This window comes from Danio rerio, chromosome 5 (assembly GCF_049306965.1).
Source record: "Danio rerio strain Tuebingen ecotype United States chromosome 5, GRCz12tu, whole genome shotgun sequence".
NCBI lineage: Eukaryota > Metazoa > Chordata > Actinopteri > Cypriniformes > Danionidae > Danio > Danio rerio.
In genome coordinates, this window is record NC_133180.1 from 69,926,713 (window position 1) to 69,951,068 (window position 24,356).

At 32.8% G+C, this 24,356-nt stretch overlaps 1 protein-coding gene across 4 annotated transcripts in view; it reads right to left on the reverse strand.

Moving 5' to 3' along the window:
- The window catches only part of pappab (pregnancy-associated plasma protein A, pappalysin 1b), a 252,884-nt gene that overhangs the window by 79,978 nt on the left and 148,550 nt on the right, over positions 1-24,356 (reverse strand). For all 4 annotated transcript variants that reach the window (XM_073949695.1, XM_073949694.1, XM_009301935.5 and 1 more), the window contains 4 exon segments: positions 24,094-24,222; positions 23,895-23,986; positions 13,036-13,232; positions 519-620 (listed from right to left, as the gene is read on the reverse strand). In XM_073949695.1, coding sequence (XP_073805796.1) covers positions 519-620; positions 13,036-13,232; positions 23,895-23,986; positions 24,094-24,222 — 520 coding nt within the window.

Here is a 24,356-nt window from a genome sequence, read left to right on the forward strand (position 1 = left end):
TCTTCTTTTCGCCCAGCACCAGTCGAAACTCACTTAATGTTACTTCTTATCCTACATAACAACATAAACACATAACATCTGTTTTCACAGAGAGATTTTTTTCAACACATTTCTGACCATAATAATTTTAATAACTAATTTCTAATAACTGATTTATTTTATGCTTACTACGATGACAGTAAATAATATTTGACTAGATATTTTTCAAGATACTAATATTCAGCTTAAAGTAGTTTGTTCTATAGACAATCGGATAAAAAATATTGCTTAAGGTGGCTTAAACTGCTTTTGTTCTAGTTGAAATAAAACAAATAAGACTTTCTCCAGAAGAAATAAACATTTATAGGAAATACTGTGAAAATCTTCTTGCTCTGTTTATCATTTGGTAAATATTAAAAAAAAATTCACAGGAGGATGCATAATTCTGACTTCAACTGTAAGTCAGATTGTGATCAAATTGTGATAAACAAAACAAAACAAAACAGGAAGAGACATAAGCTTGGACATCAATCTCTTACCTTCAGCCAATAAGTCCAGCTCTGCTGTTGAGATTCCTCACAGGGAAACCAAGCATACTGAGACACACCATGAGACAGGTCAAACACCTTCGACTGACAGCTCTGAGTGAACAAACACAAGAGATGCACACTGATTCATCAATCACACGCACTTAAATCTCTTTAAGATCACTCAAAAAAATGTATTATTTGCTTGTTCAAACTACTAATTTAAAATGAGCTGAAACAACCAAATTCTTGAGATTTCATTGGGACAACTTAATTTTTTTATATTTAATCCAATTTGTCCCAACACAAAACAATTAAGTAAAGGGTTTTTACAAATTTAAGTGGATTTAAGAAGAAGAATGGTGCTCTTTTAACTCATTTTAAGTAGTGAACAAACAGTAAAAGTCATTTTTTGTGTGTATCGCTAAAACTGCGTTCACACTATGAGCGATTCACAGCAGCAAACTGCCAAGCGATTTTGACAGAGTTGCTTGTCACTCAATGACAGAGAACACACTTTTTTCTTGACCATCTTGGTAATTAAGCTTTGATTGGTCAGAATTAAAGTGTGGGAAAATGCCAATGAACTCCTGCAAAAAATCAAACCGGCAGACACAAAATGTCGCTTTTTACTATTGAGAAACGACTGCGCTGGCTGATTATATCCCTGCTCATAATATACTGTATAATTCACTTTAGACAAACTATACATCTCGAGAATGAAGTGCAACTGCGGCTGGAAAACAATGTTTAACTGCATTGCAAATGATGAAGGCGCATCGCAAGTCACTTGGAAGAGGCGTGAATAATTTTAGCTGGTCATCGTCCGAGTGTGAAAACACCGTTACTTTTGTTGTGGACTTTTGTGGAGTGTGGAGTTTGGTGTCTAATCTAAACTCCTCTGATTGGCTACTGCATTCAACAAAAAAACGTGCAATTGGATTTAATTCTCAGCAATGCAAAACAGCATCAAATAAATACCAAGGCATTTTGGCCAGATCCAAATGCACCTTCAATTCATTTTTACATTTTCTTTTTATCATGACAGTTATAGTAGATTTAATTTAATTGTAGCAGCATTTTTCACAGCATTATTAATGAAATACTATTTTTCTTGATTAGCAAGTAGAAACATTTAAAAGCTTTAAATAGCCATGAATGAATAAAAATCTTAAATATGTTCAAATGGAAAACAACGGGTGTTTTAATGAGTAATAATCTTTCACAATATTACTATTTTTACTGTATTGTTAATCAAATAAACCTGTATGAGTGAGCATACGAGCCCTCTTCCTTGAAAACAATGAAAAGCACAACAGCTCCACACTTTACATGCAATTACAGCATATTTTTGGACTATATAAAGGCACTTAAATGGAGTAATGATGATGCTGCAGGCCTTCAGTCCGCTATGAAAAGGTAATTTAGACCATCTGGAAGCTCACAATTAAGTCCCACAAGTGGCCAGGTTAAAGTGGCACTCCAGATGAGTTTGGGAGCCAGTGAAATCAGGGTGAACTGACCCGCTGCTCTTTTCTGAGAACCGGCTGAACTCTAAATGCTGTCGAGTTTCAGAATTACCCACATCAAGAAGTTTGTCTTTCACCAATCACACGAGCCTTCTGGAATGGTCGTGTTGGATCAAAAGAAAAAGAACACACGGGCATTAGAGCAGGGCATTTTATCAACTAAACGGCCCGAAATGACATTTCTTTTCTTTTTAGGCCAGATGGAAAATAGAGCCTTAAGTGAATAAACACATGAAATGTTTTATTTACAGACTCGTTTTTTTAAAGTTTCCCTTTTTTTTTTTTTAAATCAAGCCAATATTTAGACGAGTTCACCTGGTTTGTGTGGGCAAATAAATGTTGTATCCAGTGGACATTTTAGGCATATTTAACAGCAATTTTAATTCTGTCATCATTTACTTACTTTCTACTTCTTTTGGAGTGAGATTCTTCATTTTCTGGTGAACACCAAAGATCTTATTTTAAACGTGGAGCCTATTCCATTGAAGCCATTGACTTCTGTTGTATACTACCAGTTAGCAAGTTGCAACATTCTTCAAAATACCTTTCTTTTTAGGATAGATGGAAAATAGAGCCTTAAGTAAATGAATACATTAAATGTTTTACTTGAAGAAGTTTTTTAGGGTTCCTATTTTTTCATCGAGCCAGTAATTAGACATTGAATACCTCTAGTTTTGCGTATAAGACGTTTTTTTCATAGTTTCTTTATAAAAAAATTTGCCTTTTAGTGGACTTTTTGGGCATATTTTAAACAAAAATGTAAATTCTGTCATCATTTACTCACTTTACTTGTTTCAAAGCTATTAAGAGATTCTTTTTTGCTGGTGAACATAAAAGATCTTATTAACTTGGAGCCATTGATTTCTGTTGTATGCCAATGGTTAGTGAATTAAAACATTCTTCAAAATGCCTTTCTTTTTAGGCCAGATGAAAAATAGAAACTTAAATGAATAAACACATAAAATATTTTATTTACAGACTTGTCTTTTATTTAAGTTTGCCTTTTTTCATCAAGCCAATATTTAGATGGCGAGTTCACCTGGTTTTGTGTACGCAAATAAATGTTGCCTATCCAGTGGACTTTTTAAGCATATTTCACACAACAATTAAAATTCTTTCATCATTTACTCACTTTCTACTTGTTTCAAACCTATTTCGAGATTCTCTTTTTTTTGGTGAACACAAAAGACCTTATTTTAAAGTCGGAGCCATTGACTTCCATTGTAGCCATTGACTGCTGTTGTATACCAAAAGTTAGCGAGTTGCAGCATTCTTCAAAATACCTTTTCTTTTTAGGATAGATGTAAAATCAGACCTTAAGTGAATAAACACATGAAGTATTTTACTGCAAGACTTGTTTTTTAAGTTTCCCTTTTTTCATCTTGCCAATATTTAGACAGTAAATTCAACCAGTTTTGCATATACCACATTTTTTTCCATGGTTTCTTTACAATAAATGTTGCTTTTCTAGTAAAATTTTTGGGCATATTACACACAAATATAAACATTCTGTCATCATTTACTCACTTTACTTGTTTTAAAGCTATTGTGAGATTATTTTTTTCTGGTGAACATGAAAGATCTTTTTAACTTGGAGCCATTGACTTCTGTTGTATGCCAATGGTTAGTGAATTAAAACATTCTTTAAAATACCTTTGTTTTTAGCACGGATGGAAAATAGAAGCTTAAGTGAATATACACAAGAAATGTTTTATTTACAGACTCGTGTTTAAGCTTTCCTTTTTTTTCATCCAGCAAATATTTAAATGGCGAATTCACCTGGTTTTGTGTGGGCAAATACATGTTGCCTATATACAGTGGAATTTTTAGGCATAGTTCACCCCCCAAAACTTGTTGCAAACTCATTATGAAAGTCTATTTTAAAAGATCTTATTTTAAAGTTGGAACCATTGACTTCCATTTTAGCCATTGACTTCTATTGTATGCCAATGGTTAGCGAGTTCCGACATTTTTCAAAATATTCATAAATATTGCCTAGGGACTTTTTGGCCCTTTTTTACAGAGCAATTAACATTCTGTCATCGTTTACTCACTTTCTATATGTTTCAAACCTACTATGGGATTTATTTATTTTTTTCTGAACGGCGTCACACCGCCCCATATGCCATATGTCGGCTACGTAATTCATGCTCTCCAGAAACGTCCGCGGGACTACATTTTCAGAATGAGTCTGTGTTGATTTTGGTTATTAAAGCGTAAAAAGAAAGACCACTTAAATGCAGGCAGCATCATTAGCTGCAGGCCAGCGCAGAAATTCCATTGAAAATAAAATAAATTTCCATATTTTAAATACATGGCTTGGAAAAATAAAGTTTAATGTAGTGCTTCTTGTTTAGTTTGATAACCACATTATATCATATCTCAGCCAGGCAGTGAAGATCGTTGTTTTTTATTAAAGCAATCAGATATTAAACGCAGCGATGTTCTATAGGATGACAATTAACCCGGAAGCCCTGGGGCTGGCTGACTGAAATCAAAAGCCCGTGTGCATATTCCTCATTGTACAGTACATTGACATACTCAAATAAAAGTCTCAACAACTTCCGGCTTAAATCGTGCATTTTGGATGTTCTCTTTCCATTAGACACACTCCCCAACCCCCCCACCCCAAAAAAAAGGTGTCTATAATGTCTCTCCTTTACCAAGCAGTGAACTCCTACTGTAAGTCTCCTAAACTCTTTGCCTTTGTTTCACGCTGAATTGCATGGAGTGTATTTCATTTCACTGTAGAATAATGTGACAGAGAAGCGCACTGAACCCCCTGAACCCTTCTGTGGGGTGACAGCAGAGGAACGCTAGGTGACACTGGAGAGCTGCATGTTTCTCTGCTAGCGAATGCCACTGATTATATGTGTGTGTGTGTGTGTGATGGCAGCAAGAGCAGTGCTATGGCTTCGACTGGCTCCTGCCGCTGCACAATGGACGTCCCCAGGATTTTTAGGGTAGTGCTGTATTTTCTGCCCGCTCAGCAGTAGATGTTTTCTGCTCTCTGTCTGGCCTTTACCGTGACCTCATTTCCCCCCTCATACATGTATCGCTGTTGAACATTCATTCACAGAAAGCATTGAGACTGTTTATGTTGAAAATCTGCTCTTATAATTCATTTGAGCTGCTAAAGATATGACATATATGGTGTATATGCCTCAAATTATGTACCGAAGGAATGGTAAACAACACGGTTTAGAAAAGAGACTGATTTTCTGCAGTTAGTTCATTTGTGATGTGTCTGGTAATTATTTTAATATTTCTGGTCTTTTATAGTTCATTAGCAGATTACTTTACTATTATTTGCTTAATTATGACTTTATTATTGCTTTATTTTAATATATATTTTTCAAAACAAGAAACACTGCAAGTATTCAATGACAAAGATATTTCAATTAAAAAATAGAAACAGAATGGGGAATTAACAGAAACAAATAGGGAAATTATATATATATATATATATATATATATATATATATATATATATATATATATATATATATATATTTTTTTTTTTTTTTTTTTTTGCTTATTTTTTTTCTTGTCTTAGTAAATATATTGTATAAAAATACACTTTATTAGGTCCACCTATCAACTGCTCGTTAATGCAAATTTCTATTCAGCCAATCACATGGCAGCAACTCAATGCATTTAGGCATGTAGACATGGACAATACGATCTGCTGCAGTTTAAATTGAGCATCAGAATGTGGAAGAAAGGTGTTTTGAACATGGCATGGTCAAGGTTTGGATATTTTAAAAAATGTGGTCCCCCTTTATTTCATTTTTACAAACTCGTGATTAATACAGTATGTTTACTATGCCTTTAGTACCTACATTTATTGTTGGATAGCACTGGTGGGTGGTTGGTTGGGGGAATGCATGTTTATTTTTTTGTTTAACTATTATTTTTATGACTGTTGTTTTTTGTTTTTTTATTTATTTATTTTCTTTTCAAATGTCTAATTGTTAAAATGTAGGTTTTATGTTTATGTTTAAAACAAAGTGTATTTTCAAGTGAATATCTGCTAAATTTTCCAATAATAAAATATTGTAAACATAACGTGGCACGGTTGCTGTTGCCAGACGGGCTGAGTATTTCAGAAACTGCTGATTTACTGGGATTTCCACGCACAACCCTCTCTAGGGTTTACAGAGAATGGTCTGAAAAAGAGAAAATATCCAGTGAGTGGCATTTGTCAGTGAAAATGCCTTGTTGATGTCAGAGGTCAGAGGGGAAGACTCTGATAGAAAGGCAACTGTAACTCAAATAAGCCCTACTTATAACCAAGGTATGCAAAAGAGGATCTCTGAATGCACAACATGTCGAACCTTGAGGCAGATGGGCTACAGCAGCAGAAATCCACACCAGGTACCACTCCTGTCAGCTAAGAACAGGTATCTGAGGCTACAATTCGCACAGGCTCACCAAAATTGGACAATAGAAGATTGGAAAAGTGTTGCCTGGTCTGATGAGTGTCGATTTCTGCTGCGACATTCAGATGGCAGGGTTAGAATTTGGCATCAACAACATGAAAGCATGGATTTGTCCTGCCTTGCATCAACGGTTCAGGCAGGTGTTGGTGGTGTAATGGTGTGGGGGATATTTTCTTGCCATGCTTTAGGCCCATTATTACCAATTGAGCATCATGTCAACGCCACAGTCCACCTGAGTATTGCTGCTGACCATGTCCTACCCTTTATGACCATAGTGTGCCCATCTTCTTAAGGCTACTTCCAGCAGGATAACGCTCTATTGCATTAAGTGCAAATCATCTCAGACTGGTTTCTTGAACACGACAATGAGTTCACTGTACTCAAATGGCCTCCACAGTCACCAGAGCTCAATCCAATAGAGCACCTTTTGGATGGGGTTGAACGGGAGATTTGCATCATGGATGTGCAGCCGACAAATCTGCAGCAACTGCGTGATCATGTTAACATGGACCGAAATTTCTGTGGAATATTTCCAGAACCTTGTTGAATCTATGCCATGAAGGATTTGGGCAATTCCGAAGGCAAAAGTAGGTCCAACACATTACTGGTAAGGTGTACCTAATAAAGTGGCCGGTGAGTGAATATGTTCTGAAATTTGATTGTATCTATATAATATCTATCCATCTATCTATTTTATTACTGAAAACTAAACAAACACTGAGAAGCAATCATTTGTGAAGTATAGTAATACATTATTAATAATGATTTAATAATGATAAGCATGCAGTTCAGTCATGGCCAAGTGACACTTTTTCTTTTATATATTTGAAAATATTCCATCAGTTGTTCTTGCACTTCATTGGGAGCTAGTCTTTCAGGACAGAAATTAATTTGTCTGGAAGTGTAATCATCTTACAGTTCACAGATTTAGAGATGATGTAATACAACATGAATTAAATCAAGAGAGCGGCGGTTCATTTCATTCAGTTCACACAGAGAGAGAGCGAGAGAGCTAGTGGTGACACAGGGATTCATAACATCTTTTTTTTCAGGACTAAATGCCTTATAAATCATGAATGAAACCATTACAAAATTAGCCGCAAAACTGGAGAATTCTCAAATAATGCTTAAAAGAGTCTCAGAAAGCGAGAAATGGGCTGAAAACGGAATCATTTTCACCTCCGTCTGTGTTAATCTCTGTGTTTCAGGACACATACAGTTATCTAGCAATTCAAGACCCCTACTGTCCCCGAGCAACAGACCACCACTGGGCCACCAGCTCATTCACTTTAAAAATTTTAGTTGTTCTTCTTTTTCATTTTAGGTGGTAAAGTTACCTATTTTACCTACATTTTTATATTTTTATTTACCGTAATTATATATTTTTCTGTATTAATTTAATTTTTGTTTTATTTTAATTCTCACAATATTTATCATATATATATATATATATATATGTCAAGTAAGTGGTGGTTCATAACCCCTGATAAACCAGGTACAAAGCAGAAGGAAAATGAATGAACGAAATCTGTCAAGTAAATGCATTAATCAATAACATTAAAATTGACATTAATTAAATTTTAACAATCGGTTGTCATTTCTGATATTTGGGATTTACATTTAATGTAAGTAGAGCAATGTAAACATTGCAAACATTGTAAACTAAGCCTCTTAGGTTCAAATAATGTAGTGTAAAACATTGTGAAACATCAATATTTGTGCAATGTTTAATTAATATAAAAAGCTTATCAGGCGTATAGTTTTATACATTATCAATCTATAGTTTTATACATTTTATTTATCTTTTAAAAAATAGCTTAAATTAGCAAATAAAACACAAAGTCTACTGGGCAAAAAGGGGATGTCTTTCAGATCATTCATTCATTCTCACCACACTCACAGTCTCAGTTTTGTCTCTTGTTTATCCTCATAGCATCCATGCGCGATAAAAGAACGCCATCTTAACTCCATCTTTCGTGCAATGGAGTTGCCGTTTACTGTATGGTAAATCGTAGTAAAAGTAGCGTCGCTGCGCAATAAAAACCGTTATGAATGCAACTTACACTTCCGACTTTAAACAATTCACATAGCTTTCACATTCCCATAGATGACTCTGTCATTACCCCCCCCCCTCTTTCAGGTTAAGAGTCTGGGGTCTTCGACAGCACCCTTTCATTCACTGCACATGTTAATAATGTTACCCAGTCCGCTTATTTCCACCTTCGAAATATAAATCGTTTACATCCTTCCCTCACACCTCATTCAGCTGCCATTCTTGTTCATAGTTTAGTCACATCCTGTTTAGACTACTGTAATTCCCCTCTGTTTGGCCTCCCTAAAAAAACTCTTCGTACATTACAACTGGTACAAAACGCTGCAGCCCGTGTTAACACAAAAGCTCCCTCTGTCTCTCACATCACAGCCATTCTACAACAGCTTCACTGGCTTCCCATCTTTTTCAGAATTAATTATAAAATGCTCCTTCCCACTTTTAAAGCCATCCACAATCTTGCTCCTCCATACCTGGCTAGTCTCGTTTATATCGCCACACCTTCTCGAACACTCAGGTCTTCTTCTTCCATTGACCTCACTGTTTCCTCTATCCGCCTTGTCACCATCGGGAGCAGATCCTTCAGCCACTCTGCTCCTCAGCTTTGGAATTCACTTCCTCCTGATCTCCGTAATTTAGACTCTCTTTCTCAATTTAAATCCAAACTCAAAACACACCAGCTTATTCTCTTGAGCCCGACTGCATTTGTAAAGTTCGTTTTGTATTCTATTAACTTTTATTGTGCTTTTATTTGAATTGATTGTTCTAATTGAATTGATTGTTTGTTTGAATTGATTGAATCTAGCTGTCCTATACTGTACCCTTGAGTGTCACGAAAGGCGCCTTTAAATAAAATGCATTATTATTATCGTATTGTGCAGTCTTTTTCTTATAATGCACAGAGTTTTGAGGTAAGGGATGTTTTCATTTGCCAATCACTGACAGTCGGACAGCCTCATCCAGTTCATCAAACTCCGTATTTTAAAATCAAAATTGGAAGCAGAATAAAACAGTCTCCTCATTAAAGCCGACGCATCAGCTGTAGTGGCATTTAGCGGCTTTTGAATCTTAATTCTTATGTATAACTCATATATGTGTGTGTGTGTATGTGTGTGTGTGTGTGTGTGTGTGTTACTAAATAAAGGTTTAAATGAGCATTTCATACAAACATTTTAGAGAACATGCCAGACAGGTGGGCCTTTAAAAATTGATCGGAGAAGCTGATCGGAGAAAGAAGTGGGCTCTGAAATGAAAACGGTTGAGAGCCGTCAATGGTGACGACTTTTACTTTTTTCACCTTCTTCACCTGCATTGTCTTACCTTAAACTTGAAATTTGAGTTGCTTCTAAAACAGTTCAAACTCCACACAAAGGTGTATTGGTGAAACTCTTGAAAGTCATTGTAACCTACGTGCCACAGTTTCCCATTACGAGCCACAATACACAACAATAAGCTCTAAGCTCAACTATGAAAAATGGCCATTTCTCAGTGCCATAAATCCTTAGGTTGTGCGCAGCGTGATAGGAATAGTTTTGTGACATGATTAATTCGGGAGCTTGCACGATTTGGGGGCGCAGGAGACTCGCGCTCCACAAACATCACGAGAGGGGGGAAAACGTGGCCAATAAAACTGTAAAATTACAAATGTATCATGTTGAAATATCCAGGGAGTAAAACAACACAGCTTTTTTTTTTTTAAAGACGTCCCTCAGAAAGAGCCAATTCTTTACTACTTCCATGTGTGAAGGGTAAGAGCTTAGCAGAATGTGCTTTTCAGTCATTTATGGTTTCAAAACATAGCAGTTTGGTCTGACTTCATCCGCAAATAAAGGTAGTGTTTTAGAGCTGAGATTTTTCTGTGTTTGTTGTCAAAAAAAACCCTACTTGTGGTCATAAATAACCACCGGCCGTTTAAATATGGCAGCTTTTTCTTCTTGAAAGACCCCATGCAATGGCCTGACAAGCAGTTTCCTTTTCTGTTTTATGTGTTTTCCTATTGAAACGGGAAGTTGGGAAGGGAGTTTTTCAAACAGACATTAGCCTTTAGCTGCATCACAGCCATCCATCACTACTTGAGGGTCGATTGCAGGTGCTTTTAAAGACATATGGAGCATCTGATTGGATCACAAAGCTGGTATAACTGCAGGTTAACTACATTTATATATAATTTTAAGGGTAAAAGCCATTAGTTACTAGTTAATTAGTAAAGTTATTAGTAACAAATAAAATGATGATAACTAATAACTTTTGAAAAAGCTGCTTTGAAACTATAATTGTTGTAAAAAAAAGTGCTATACAAATATATTTTAATTGAATTTAAGTATCCTGACAAAAGTGTTGTCGCCGATCCCAGTTGTAAGAGCAATAAATAATAACAAGACTTCTAGTTAATCATTTGAAAAAGTGGGTAGAAGAAGGTCGATTTTTTTAGGACAAATCATCTGTTGAACTGCATCCCAATCTCCACAAATACTGCAGATGACTTATTGGAACACGCATGGACCCAAGATTCTCACAGAAATCAGTGATGGAAAAATCATGTTAGTGTCAGAATGGGTGTGTGTGAGAGTTCTGAGGAGTGGACGGCAACATCAACAGCCTGAGACTTTAAGACATTTGTGCTGCCCATTACATTATAAACCATAGGGGAGGGCAAATTCTTCAGCAGGATAGCGCTCCTTCTTATACTTCAGCCTCCACATCAAAGATCCTGAAAGCAAAGAAGGTGAAGGTGCTCCAGATTGGCCAGCCCAGTCACCAGACATGAACATTATTGAGCATGTCTGGGGTAAGATGAAGGAGGATACATTAAAGATGAATCTATAGAATCTTGATGAACTCTGGGAGTCCTGCAAGAACACTTTCTTTGCCATTCCAGATGACTTTATTAATAAGTCATTTAAGTCATTGTAGAGATGTATGGTCATCTAAATAAGTCATTTAAGTCATTGTAGAGATGTATGGCTGCAGTGGTCCAAGCTCAAGGGAGTCATACACGATATTTATTCTTTTTTCACTGCAGCATGACTTTTTATTCTATACTGTAAATTATTTCTGTAATTATTTATATTCTTAGTGACAAGACTTTTGTCTAAGCAAAGTCAGACCGTACTGCCCTAACAAAATAATTACAAATCAAGGCATGATCATATTTTATATTGTGGTAAAATAAGCGTAATCTAGAGGTCTTTCTATTATTACTACTTCTATTAAGCCACTTCTGATACCAAATGATCAACTAGAAGTCAAGATATTATTTGTTGTTCCTAAAATTTGAATAAGCGACAAGACTTTTGTCAGGTAGTGTATAGTTAACTAAATGCGTCAAATGAAAACCATTTTTATAAATAAATTTAATAAATGATCATATTAATATATATAATGGGCAAATTCTCCCACAGTCCAAAGATATGACATATAGGGCATCTGCTGTGTTTAACATATGCTGGACTAGTTGGTGGTTCATTTCGCTGTGGCGACCCCTGATGAATAAAGGGACTAAGCCGAAGAAAAATGAATGAATAAATTTATATAAAATATACAATTAAGGATTCACTGAAATGACAATTTTTGGGCAGAAACTAAAAATCCTAAATGCATTGGTTGAAAAATGTAATCAATATGGCTTTGTAATAATTATTTATTATACAGTACCAGAAATTTTTTAGATTTTTTAAATGTGATTCAGTAACTAAAAGGATATTGATAAAAAAAAAAACATAAACCAATAAAACAACCACATTGTATTGACAAGAAGATCAAGAAGAAGTTTTACAGTCGTTGCCACGACAACACTGTAGAGCTATTGCAAGCAGCAGAAACAACTATACTACATAGAAATGTCCTGTCAGTACAATATTTTAGTGAACTTTACTTTTCCGGTGTGCATAAAACAATACAAATAAAATAAAACAATGTAAATTTTAGGAGAAACAAAAATATAAATAAATAAATGTAGAAAAATAAAAAATACAATTAAGATAAAATTATTAAAACTCAAGTAAATTAACAAATTTGCAGTTCAAAATGAAAAGTAAAAAATCTAATAATTTAATATTAAATGAATAAATAAACGACAACATATATATACATATACACATATATACACATATATATACATATATATATATATATATATATATATATATATATATATATATATATATATATATATATATATTAGTTTACTGTTGTAAAGGCTAAAGTATACTATGGTAATTACTATTAGTAATTAATGATACTACATTTTGTAGTGTAATTCATTAATGAAGAGTTGTAAACATATACAATAGAATGCTTATTGCTAGGTATTTTCCTCTACTATAAATTACTATAGTATTTTAATTGTTAAACACCTGGTTTTATTGGATTTTTTTGTTTTGTTTTGGCTGTTATATCCTATAATAGCTTATTATTTACAGTAAATAATAGAACTGAACTGAATTACGTCGTAGCTCTAGTTCAACCCTCACAGGAAAGAATTTTAAAACTTTAAGCCATGATCTTACCTTTGTGACGGCAGGATATCCAGCAGCGACTTCAGCTGGACAGTGAATGGCCTCCTCATTGGACACCTCCACTGCTGTGGCCCACTGATCCAGGAATCCACTGGGGGTGTAGAGCCCACAGTCTCTCACACTCGCCTCGCGCTCAAAGTCCTCGCACACACCGTCACCATCGTAGAAGTAACACAAGCTGGGCTGGTCTTCAGAGGACACAGAGAAGGAGGTTAACACTGAAACATTGCGTCAAAATATCATTTCAAATGCTGTGGTAGAAGTTAAAGGGACAATTTACGTAAAAATACCAACACAATCTTACGACAATTAGTCGATTTAGTGGCTAACTCATGATCTCATTCGTATAATTTAGTACGATTTGCTTATCCCCCAATGATGGTTGGGTTTAGGGAAAAAAACGTACACAAAAATCGTACTGCTTTTTAAAATCTTATATTTTTGTACAACTGAACTTGTACGAATTTGTACGAATTCGCCACTAAACTGACAAAACGTAAAATAGTTATGTTTTTCTTGTGAGACCAGGATGAGAGTACTCACAATGTACTCACTCTAAAGTGCTTCCAAGGGTTTATTTCTTCCGTTGAACACAAAAGAAGATATATTGAAGAATGTAGAAATTGGTAGCCATTGACTTCCATAGTATGAAATCAATGATATGAAAGTCAATGGCTAGCAGTTTCCAGTATTTTGCAAAATATCTTCTTTTGTCTTTAACAGAAGAAAAAACAAGAAAACATTGAAATCACTTTGAATTGTGGGTCATATTTAATGGTAAGAGAATCAAATTATTTTTTGTGTGTGTGAACTGGCACTTTTATTTAGTCCTTAGCTTTATGTGATAAAATAAATAAATAAAGGTTAGGTGGAACATTTCATTGTTAATATTTTACACATCAAAGATGCAATTCAAAGATTGTAAGAACAAAACAGAAATGTCAAAACTGAATGTAAAATTAATATATATTTCTTAATTCAAACTTTTAAATTAATTTTATTTTTAATTTTACATTTTAATTCAAACATTTTATTAAATAAATTATTTTTTAAATAATAATAATTGCTTTAGTAAAAATTCATAATCAGTATAATATACATAATAATTATATTATTTTATCTTATGAATTAAATAAAATTCTGAACTTTATTCTCAAAAGTACTACATCTTATTGACACTATTGAGAGTTGAAAAGAGAATCTTATTGATGTTGTTATGCATTGTCTATTGCAACAGGCACACGTGCTTAATAATAAAATAAAATAAAATAAAATAAAATAAAATAAAATAAAATAAAATAAAATAAAATAAAATAAAATAATAAAATAAAATAAAATTTAATTGTTAAGTTGTTAAATTAAGTTGAGTTAGGTTAAGTTAAGCAAAGCTAAGCTAAGTTGTTAAGTTGTTAAATTAAGTTGAGTTAAGTTAAGGTTAATTAAATCATGAAATTTATTTAAAAAAATTATGAATTATTTTCCCCCACAATTCCAATTGTGGAATTGTTAACATGCTGGTGCAAAGGTTTCATACATTTGAATAGCTCATTGTTTAAAAAAAAATCCCTAAACACTTTTTAAAATTGCTTTAGTAATAATGTATAATAATTAATATGATACATTTTTATTAAAGCAATTGTTTAAATTTATTATATATATTAATTATTTTATTACCATTTTAAATGAGTTTTATTATACCAAACAAAAACAATTCTGCCTTTTGGGATAAAAACAAAACAGCTGATATTTAATTTAGCTCAGTACAGGACATTCTGTTTAGTTGGTCATGAAAGCTGTTTAGAGCACTCATTGTTTTACTTGGCATTACTTCACAGTGTTAATATATGATCTGTTTTTTTTTTTTAAACTGGCTCTCAAATAAGGACAGCCATAAATCATCATTCACGGTGACAGATTGATTATCGTTTATGACTGTACTTCATGTATCAGCAGTCCAGACACACTTCCAGCAAATTGATCGCTTCAATTAAAATCCCACTAACCATTATCAGGTGAAGGTCTTTTATTTATTAAAGGCATAGTTCAACCAAAAATGAACATTTACCCACTGACTCCTATTCATCAAGCCTCCCTTTTCCCCAATGTGGAAATCAACATAATGTGGAAATGTGGAATCAACATAATTCTTGAGTTTTTTCCGTCGACAACTTAATTTTTTATGTTGAATCCACCTACATTTGTAAAAACTAATGGGTGAACATAACTCATGCTGTTTTTACAGTGTTCTATAACTTAATGCCTTAAATTAAAATTAAGAATGTTACACTGACTCAACTTATCAACACTGCATTAACTTTATAACGTAAGTTTATTGAAATTAACGTAGTTCCTTATGCCGTTCAGACTGCAGGATTTTCAAAGTAGCCATGTCACAGATGGTTTCACACTGCACAACTATCTGGATTAGCGTTTGGTCGCTGCTTTGTTTACACTGCATGATAGATCGGCAACAGGGGCTTTCACATTGCATGACTTTACAATAGGAAGTATCGCCGACAACTTTGTTTTTTGTTATTAACTACAATAACGAGAAAGAAGCTTTGAATGGGGTAGAAAATGTACACATTTGCTCACCTAGGTTTAAAGGGAATTAACAATTTCTCTTCAACTTTCTTTTTTGAGACTGTTGGGATATTGCTCAGATGACACTTCAAACACACACGGGTGCTCCTGCCAAATTTACACTAGTTTTACCTCCATTTCTTGGGTCCAAACAAACCGAAAATGAGCGCTTTTTAACTTCTCCCCCAGCCTTCCGCTGGCCTGCAGGTACCCATGCTAGTGAATGCTGCTCTCTTATTGGCTGTAAGAAATCTCTGATGTTATTTTCAGACAAAACTCATTTCACACAGCATGATTTGAATCGCCGACAGCTCCCGATATCATCGGCGACTCATCAGCAATTCTCTCAGATCACATCTTTGTAAGTTCACATTGTGTGATTGTCACTCACGTGCAGGAGCACCGATTTGCCTGTGATTTCAGGCATTTGTTGTCGATTTCTCAAAACCTGTCGGCGAGTCAAAATCTAGGCTAAAATCATGCAGTCTGAAATTCGCCATTAAACGCAGTTATGTGGAACCTGTTGACAAAAAAGTTAAATACCGCGAACACATCACTTTTTTTGAGTGTACCTTTCGAGTGTCAAGTCCCTGATGTGTCAGCAAAAATAGAGAAGTAGAGCTGACACAAAGGGAACATGCAGCTTCTGTCACCTGTTCAGTCTAACTACGACGTGTCAATCAATATGAACAGCAGGCAGGAAACATGTTTGCGGGATCTGCACTTATCGAACCAAACACTCTTTCCCCAGGCGGCTCCAAACAACACGAACAAGGACACGCATATGTAAAGTTATAGGCACAGCAGCCGCGGCTACATCATTCGGAGGAAGCTACTATGTGTGAAAGGGCAGCAGGATCCACGCTGCACCTTGTCACATCACTTCCTGTACTAAAAAAGCATAGGAAGTGTTTTATTAATACTGTGTTATCGTATATGGTTCGCGTGACACAGTCAAAAACAGAGCGCTGGAAAACATCGAGAAGGGCAGGCTCGATGTAAGCACAGATCTCTGAACGTTCTGCTTGATCTGAGGTTTGTCTTGGGGATCGTTCAACATAACTGTGAGTAACACACACACACACATACTCAAAATGAAACAAAAAACACTCAGCCAAGATATTCAAGCATTCCGCTGTTTTGGACTGAGTCGCTGACCAAAAATTGAGATGTTGTGTGGCAGAGAGCTCCATTTTTTTTCACAATAAGTGAACACTTAAAAATAATTGTGGAACACTATTTATAGACATACACACTCACTGGCCATTTTATTAGGTACATGCTACTACTATAGTACCGGGTTGTAGCTCTTTTGCTCTCAGAACTGCCTTAATCCTTCATGGCATAGATTCAACAAGGTACTGGAAATATTCCTTAGAGACTTTGGCCCAAATTGACAAGATAGCATCACACAGTTGCTGCAGATTTGTCGGCTGCACAACCATGATGCAAATCTCGCGTTCCACCACCTCTCAGAGGTGCTCTATTGGCTTGAGATTTGGTGACTGTGCCCATTTAAGTACAGTGAACCTCAAAGGTTACTGTTCAGTTACATTTAGACACTAATATGCACCTTTGAGGTACCACTGTGGACTCTGAAAAGGTACTGCTCTAGTGACAGCTCCTGTACCTTTATTTCTGACAGTATAGGGTGACACGGTGGCTCAGTGGTTAGCACTGTCACCTCACAGCAAGAAGGTCACTGGTTCGAGTCCCAGTTGGCATGGGTTTTTCTTCCGAGTGCTCCAGTTTCCCCCACAGTCCGAAGATATGCGCTACAGGGGAATTGGATGAACTAAAATTGGCCGTAGTGTATGAGTGTATGGGTGTTTCGCAATGCTGGCTTGTGGCTGGAAGGGCGTAAAACACATGCTGGAATAGTTGGCGGTTTCATCCCATGATAAATAAGGGACAAAGCCAAAGGAAAATAAATGAAGGAATGAAAAACTCAGCCTACTGCATTTAAAACAAAACATAAAATCTAAATTCTCTACTGCAGTGGTTCTCAAACCTTTTTCATCAAGTACCGCTTCAAAAAAAAAGAAAAAAGTGTCTCTCAAAGTACCACCATAATGACCAGATATTGAAATACAGTAGCGTAGTAGGCGTAATTAAGCAGCTACAGTTCTGCACAGTTCAACAATCAGGCAGATTAAGTCTTCTTATTATAAATATTTATTATTGTCAGCCAATTTAACTATTAAAAATAGTTTGAACATTAACACTGTACTGTGCTTACAGATAAAAAAATAAAAGTTTTTAACGTTTAAATTAAAATGCGCTTTTAAAAGTAAATAAAAAAAGCCACTGTTCTTAAAAAGTAAACTGCTGTACTTAAATGCATACCTGTCAACCCTCCCGTTTTTTCCTGGGATGCTCCCGCATTTTACAGTTCTATCCTGCTACCATCCCGTAAAGATATTTTCCCGTATTTCTCCCGTATTTTCAGTGTTTATCTGAAGGGTGGCAAGAAACATTAAAGGGCCGAGCCTCCGTATAGGCTACCTATACCGCCGAACCACCAGGGGCCGCCCCTTGCTCTTAAATGTGAGTCTGTTCTGTGCTTTTACTTTGTTTAGGCATGAAAACACTTTGAAATAAATATGAAAATGGTGCGATTCCCTTTCCTTTTCATTACAGGTGTCGTCACCCCTCCTATGCAATCCTCAAAACAGTCATATTATGGTGCATGACTGTCAGCTGACGCGCTTCATAGTGATAAATAGACGCTGTTTACCAAACGGATTCTGTACACGCGATTTGAAGCAGAGCGAAAGTCTGGGTTTTGGGTGCATGTTTAAACAGACATATACACATAATTATTAATAATAATATCTGTATATAATAATAATATATATGGGTTTTTTTTTCCAAGCACAACTAATTTCGTCTTAAATGAGCATAAAAAGTTAGCAAAGCAGTCGAATGCCTTCATTATATTGTTAGATGTGTGCATTGGTAAAGTGACACCGGTTATTCAATGTAATCAAAGAAAAAATCTAAATAAATAAGAGATTCATTGGTTGCTGAATGTGTACGTTATAAAGTGAGGAAATGGCTTATGAGATTTGATAGCTTTATTCTATTTCTTTATAATAGCTATTAATTTTAATAAGCTGAACTGTTTGCTGATGTATTTGCTGCTAATGTAAATATTTATTTTTTTTCTTTTGTTAATAATAATAAAATATATTACTGACTATTTATCTGTTTATTTACAATGAAACAGCTCCAAATGAACATATTTAATAATTTTAGTGGGGGGGTTAGTCCCTTATTATGGTGGGCATATCCCTTATTTTCACATCCCAATGTTGACAGGTATGCTTAAATGTAAAGTAGTAACATATAGTAGCTATTCATCAAAACCTGGAAATGTTCCTTGGACCACATAAATAAAAGCAATATGCCATCATATTCATAAATAAACTCTTTTTGATCAATTCTGAAATAGATGTTGCATGTACATATGACTTACTTGAGTATCTTTGAAATCTAAACATTAACTCTTATTTTTAATATATGAATTGGATTTACATATTTAAATTAGAAATTAGATCTGCTTACAGTGCGTTAAAGTAGGCTATGTGTGTCAGAAAAGCAAGTGATTTAACTATATGTCAACATTGGGATATAAAAATATGAGATACGCCCCCAACAACCGTAACAAATATGGGGAGGAAATTAGCTTCAAAAGATAGAATACATAACAAACATTAGAAAATTGAAAATAAATTAAAAGGTTTTGACTATTAAAATCAATTACTGATCACATCGGTGTTATCGTACTTGTCAAAGGGTTAAAAGTGTGTTCTTTTTTTTACTTTAATTATTCAGCTTTTTTTACTTAATTATTTATTAATTTATTTAATTATTTGTTTTACATAGATGTACACTTGTTTCTTTTGTAAATATATGTATACATATATATATATTTTTTAATTTTCTAATTTGATAAATTAATTAAATATTTTATTTTAAACAGATGTGCACTTGATTCTTTTGTAAATATTTTATTATTTTCTATAATTTTTTAATTTAATTAAGAAATCAATTATTTTATTTTAAACGAGCACTTATTTCTTTTGTAAATATTTTAATTATTTTCAATACTTTTCTAATTGTATTATTTTATTTTATTTATTTTATTTTAAACAGATGTACACTTATTTCTTTTGAAATTATTTTAATATTTGTTTTAATAATTTAATTATTTTATTTTTAAACACACACTTGTTTACTTAGTAATTATTTTAATTAATTTTTTATCATTTTATAATTTAATTATTTTATCTCATTTTAAACAGATAAACATAATACTTGTTTATGTTTTTACTTATTTTCAATAATTTCTAATTTAAATAATTATATTATTTTATTTTAAACAGATGTGCACTTGTTTCTTGTTTATTTTATTTTATTTTATTTTATTTTATTTTATTTTATTTTATTTTATTTTATTTTATACAGATGTACACTTTTTAGTAGAACAGGCCTAAAAAAACAATGCAAAGGTGATATTTTCTTTACCCAAGAAACACTACGTCTAACATTGGGATATAAAAATATGAGATACGCCCCCAACAACCGTAACAAATATAGGGAGGAAATTAGCTTCAAAAGATAGAATACATAACAAACATTAGAAAATTGAAAATAAAATAAAAGGTTTTGACTACTAAAATCAATTACTGATCACATCGGTGTTATCTTACTTGTCAAAGGGTTAAAAGTGTGTTCTTTTTTTTACTTTAATTATTCAGCTTTTTTTTTACTTTAATTATTTATTAATTTATTTAATTATTTGTTTTACATAGATGTACACTTGTTTCTTTTGTAAAAAAAAAATATATATATATATATATATATATATATATATATATTTATAATTTGATAAATTCTAATTTGATAAATTAATTAAATATTTTATTTTAAACAGATGTGCACTTGATTCTTTTGTAAATATTTTATTATTTTCTATAATTTCCTAATTTAATTAAGAAATCAATTACTTTATTTTAAACAAGCACTTATTTCTTTTGTAAATATTTTAATTATTTTTTAATACTTTTCTAATTGTATTATTTTATTTTATTTATTTTATTTTAAACAGATGTACACTTATTTCTTTTGAAATTATTTTAATATTTGTTTTAATAATTTAATTATTTTATTTTTAAACACACACTTGTTTACTTAGTAATTATTTTAATTAATTTTTTATCATTTTATAATTTAATTATTTTATCTCATTTTAAACAGATAAACATAATACTTGTTTATGTTTTTACTTATTTTCAATAATTTCTAATTTAAATAATTATATTATTTTATTTTAAACAGATGTGCACTTGTTTCTTGTTTATTTTATTTTATTTTATTTTATTTTATTTTATTTTATTTTATTTTATTTTATTTTATTTTATTTTATTTTATTTTATTTTATTTTATTTTATACAGATGTACACTTTTTAGTAGAACAGGCCTAAAAAAACAATGCAAAGGTGATATTTTCTTTACCCAAGAAACACTACGTCTAACATTGGGATATAAAAATATGAGATACGCCCCCAACAACCGTAACAAATATAGGGAGGAAATTAGCTTCAAATGATAAAATACATAACAAACATTAGAAAATTAAAAATAAAATAAAAGGTTTTGACTATTAAAATCAATTTACTGATCACATCGGTGTTATCGTACCTGTCAAAGGGTTAAAATTGTGTTCTTTTTTTTAATTTAATTATTCAGCGATTTCTCCACATACCACTAGAAGGAAGCCTGCATACCACTGGTGGCACATGTACCACAGTTTGAGAACCACTGATGTACTGAATTACTGAAGTTACATCTTTGCTATGATCCATTTATGAACATAACGTCCCTGTGATGTTTCAATTGCTTATTCGAGCCAGTTAGATTTTTGTGTGAGCTGTTCCTTTAAGGCGGCGAAGTGTGAACTCATTGAACCACCTCCAAAAAAAAAGGAAAAAAAAAAGAAAAAAGAAAAGCGGAACTGCCAATTAAGCAGTGTCGGGTACTAGTGCAACCTCAGACTTGCAGAGGTGTCCTAGAGGTCAGACAAGACTTCAGCTAGATGAATGTTGGCTACATTCAACAGCCCAACTTCAAAAAGCCCTCCTTATCTGCTCTTCCTTTCTTCCCTCTGTCTTTTTAAACTCCAATCCAGCTTTCCGTCCACACGTTTCGAAGAAAAGAGGGGGGATTGTCGCATTACTGCTAACAGGAGGAAGTGCCACAAAGCTGCACTAGTGCTCGTTAGGCAGATCTTAGAGCTCTACAGCAAAGAGTAAAGTCTTTTGTGAGGGGACTTAAATGTCCGTAATTATGCGGCCAATTGTTTTGACAAAACTGATTAGCTCACGACTTAAAGCGCTCCATTAACATCACAAGCGGGTAACAAGTTTTGCGCAATAAAGGGATAGCACAACAGAACTTTCCTGGCTCTTTCACACATTGTCAGACTAGGACACTGTGTGACACTGATGACAGGCTGAAGCCATGAGATTGATGGCTGGGCAACCGAGCAGAACTGGCATCAATAGAGCGCTGAGAAGTAATGAGCAATACAGCTAAACGCTCCTGGAGCAAAGCATCAATCAAACTCATGCAACACTTTACTATACTTTTTATTATTTTTTGTCATGTTTTCTTGTTGAGTTATAATGTAAAGTAGCGCAAACTGAAGTTAGGTAGGTGTAAATCCCCAAATTTGAGTGCTGGCAAACAGGTTAAATGATTTATTTGTCATAGTTTAAATTAAATTAAATTAAATTAAATTAAATTAAATTAAATTAAATTAAATTAAATTAAATTAAATTAAATTAAATTAAATTAAATTAAATTTTTCTTAAAAAATTATTTTAATTATTTTCAATAATTTTCTAATTTAATTAATTATTTTATTTTAAACAGATGTGCACTTGTTGCTTTTTAAAATTATTTAAATTATTTTATTAGTTATTTTAATTATATTAATTAATTAATTTATTCATTTTACACAGATGTACACTTGTTTCTTTTGTAAATATTTCAATTAAAAAAAATTTATTTGATTAATTAATTAAATATTTTATTTTAAACAGATGTGCACTTGATTCCTTTGTAAATATTTTAATTATTTTCTATAATTTTCTAATTTAATTGAGAATCAATTATTTTATTTTAAACAAGCACTTATTTCTTTTGTAAATATATTAATTATTTTTAATTATTTTAAAATTTTATTATTTAATTTAATTTTAATTTAATTTTATTTTAAAAAGATGTACACTTGTTTCTTTTGGAATTATTTTAATAGTTTTATAATTTATTTATTTTATTTTAAACAAATCCACACTTGTTTCTTTAGTAATTATTTTAATTTATTTTTTATAATTTTATAATTTAATTATTTTATTTTATTTTAAACAGATAAACAAAATACTTGTTTATGTTTTTACTTATTTTCAATAATTTCTAATTTAATTAATTATATTATTTTACTTTAAACAGATGTGCACTTGTTTTTTAATTATCATATTTTCAATAAATTTTTAATTTAATCAATTATTTAAATTTATTTTAAACAGATGTACATTTGCTTCTTTTGATTTATTTTCAATAATTTACTAATTTATTATATTATTTTTGGATTTATTATTTTTTTCAATTATTTTATTTTATTTTAAACAGATGTACACTTTGTAGTACAACAGGACCAAAAAACAATGCAAAGGTGATATTTTCTTTACCCAAGAAACACTACGTCTTTAAATGTTAATGTTTTTTTTTTTTTAACGTGTCAGCAGTATAGAGGAGTGTCTTTTTGTCTAGCTTTAGATGTAGTCTATATAGCCTAATAGCAATACTGTTACAAATAGCCTTTCACATAGAAATTCATCATTAATAGCTTGAGAAAAATATACATGCAAAGAACCACAAACTGAAAGATATTTATTATATGTTAATTCCAAACCAAATTTCTGTCAATTATTTTACTTTATTAAAATAAAATAAAATAAAATAAAATAAAATAAAATAAAATAAAATAAAATGAAATTAAATTAAATTAATTAAAATTAATTCAATTAAACAACAGATGTACCCTTTTTAGTACAATTTGCAATTTTGGATGCAAATGATTATAATTATAAGCTGTTTTACTGTCGCCTTTCCGAAGTTAAACCCCTAACAGCATGTACGAGATGCAGAAAAGTAAAAATGACCTATTTGTTTTCGATCAATAGATGAGAAAAACATACCAACACAGTTGAACAGCGGCTCTTTCTTGCACTGGTTTGAGCAGCCATCTCCATTAGCAAAGTTCATGTCATCACATTCCTCTCCAAGATATCTGAAAGCAATGCACATTTCAACAAGTCATTAAAAGAGTTACATGAACAAGCTAATCTTATTGTCACAACTCAAAATAAAGAGTATAATTATAGGGAGCGCACTGACTTTTGGATCAGTCCATCTCCACAGTAGGGGGAGCCCAGCTGGTGGACGAGAGGTGGAGATGGTTCACTCTCAGCTCTTCTAGACACTGTCAGCACATGATAGGTGTACGTTTCATCAGGATTCAAGTCCCTGTAACACATAAACAAGTGTAATTAATACAAGTCTGCATGCAGGGTACAAATTATGGGGTTGATCAAGCAGGTCCAAATCGCCAAATTAAGACCTGCAATTCTTGTAGTGGAAACAAGGTTGTAAGTCCTTAG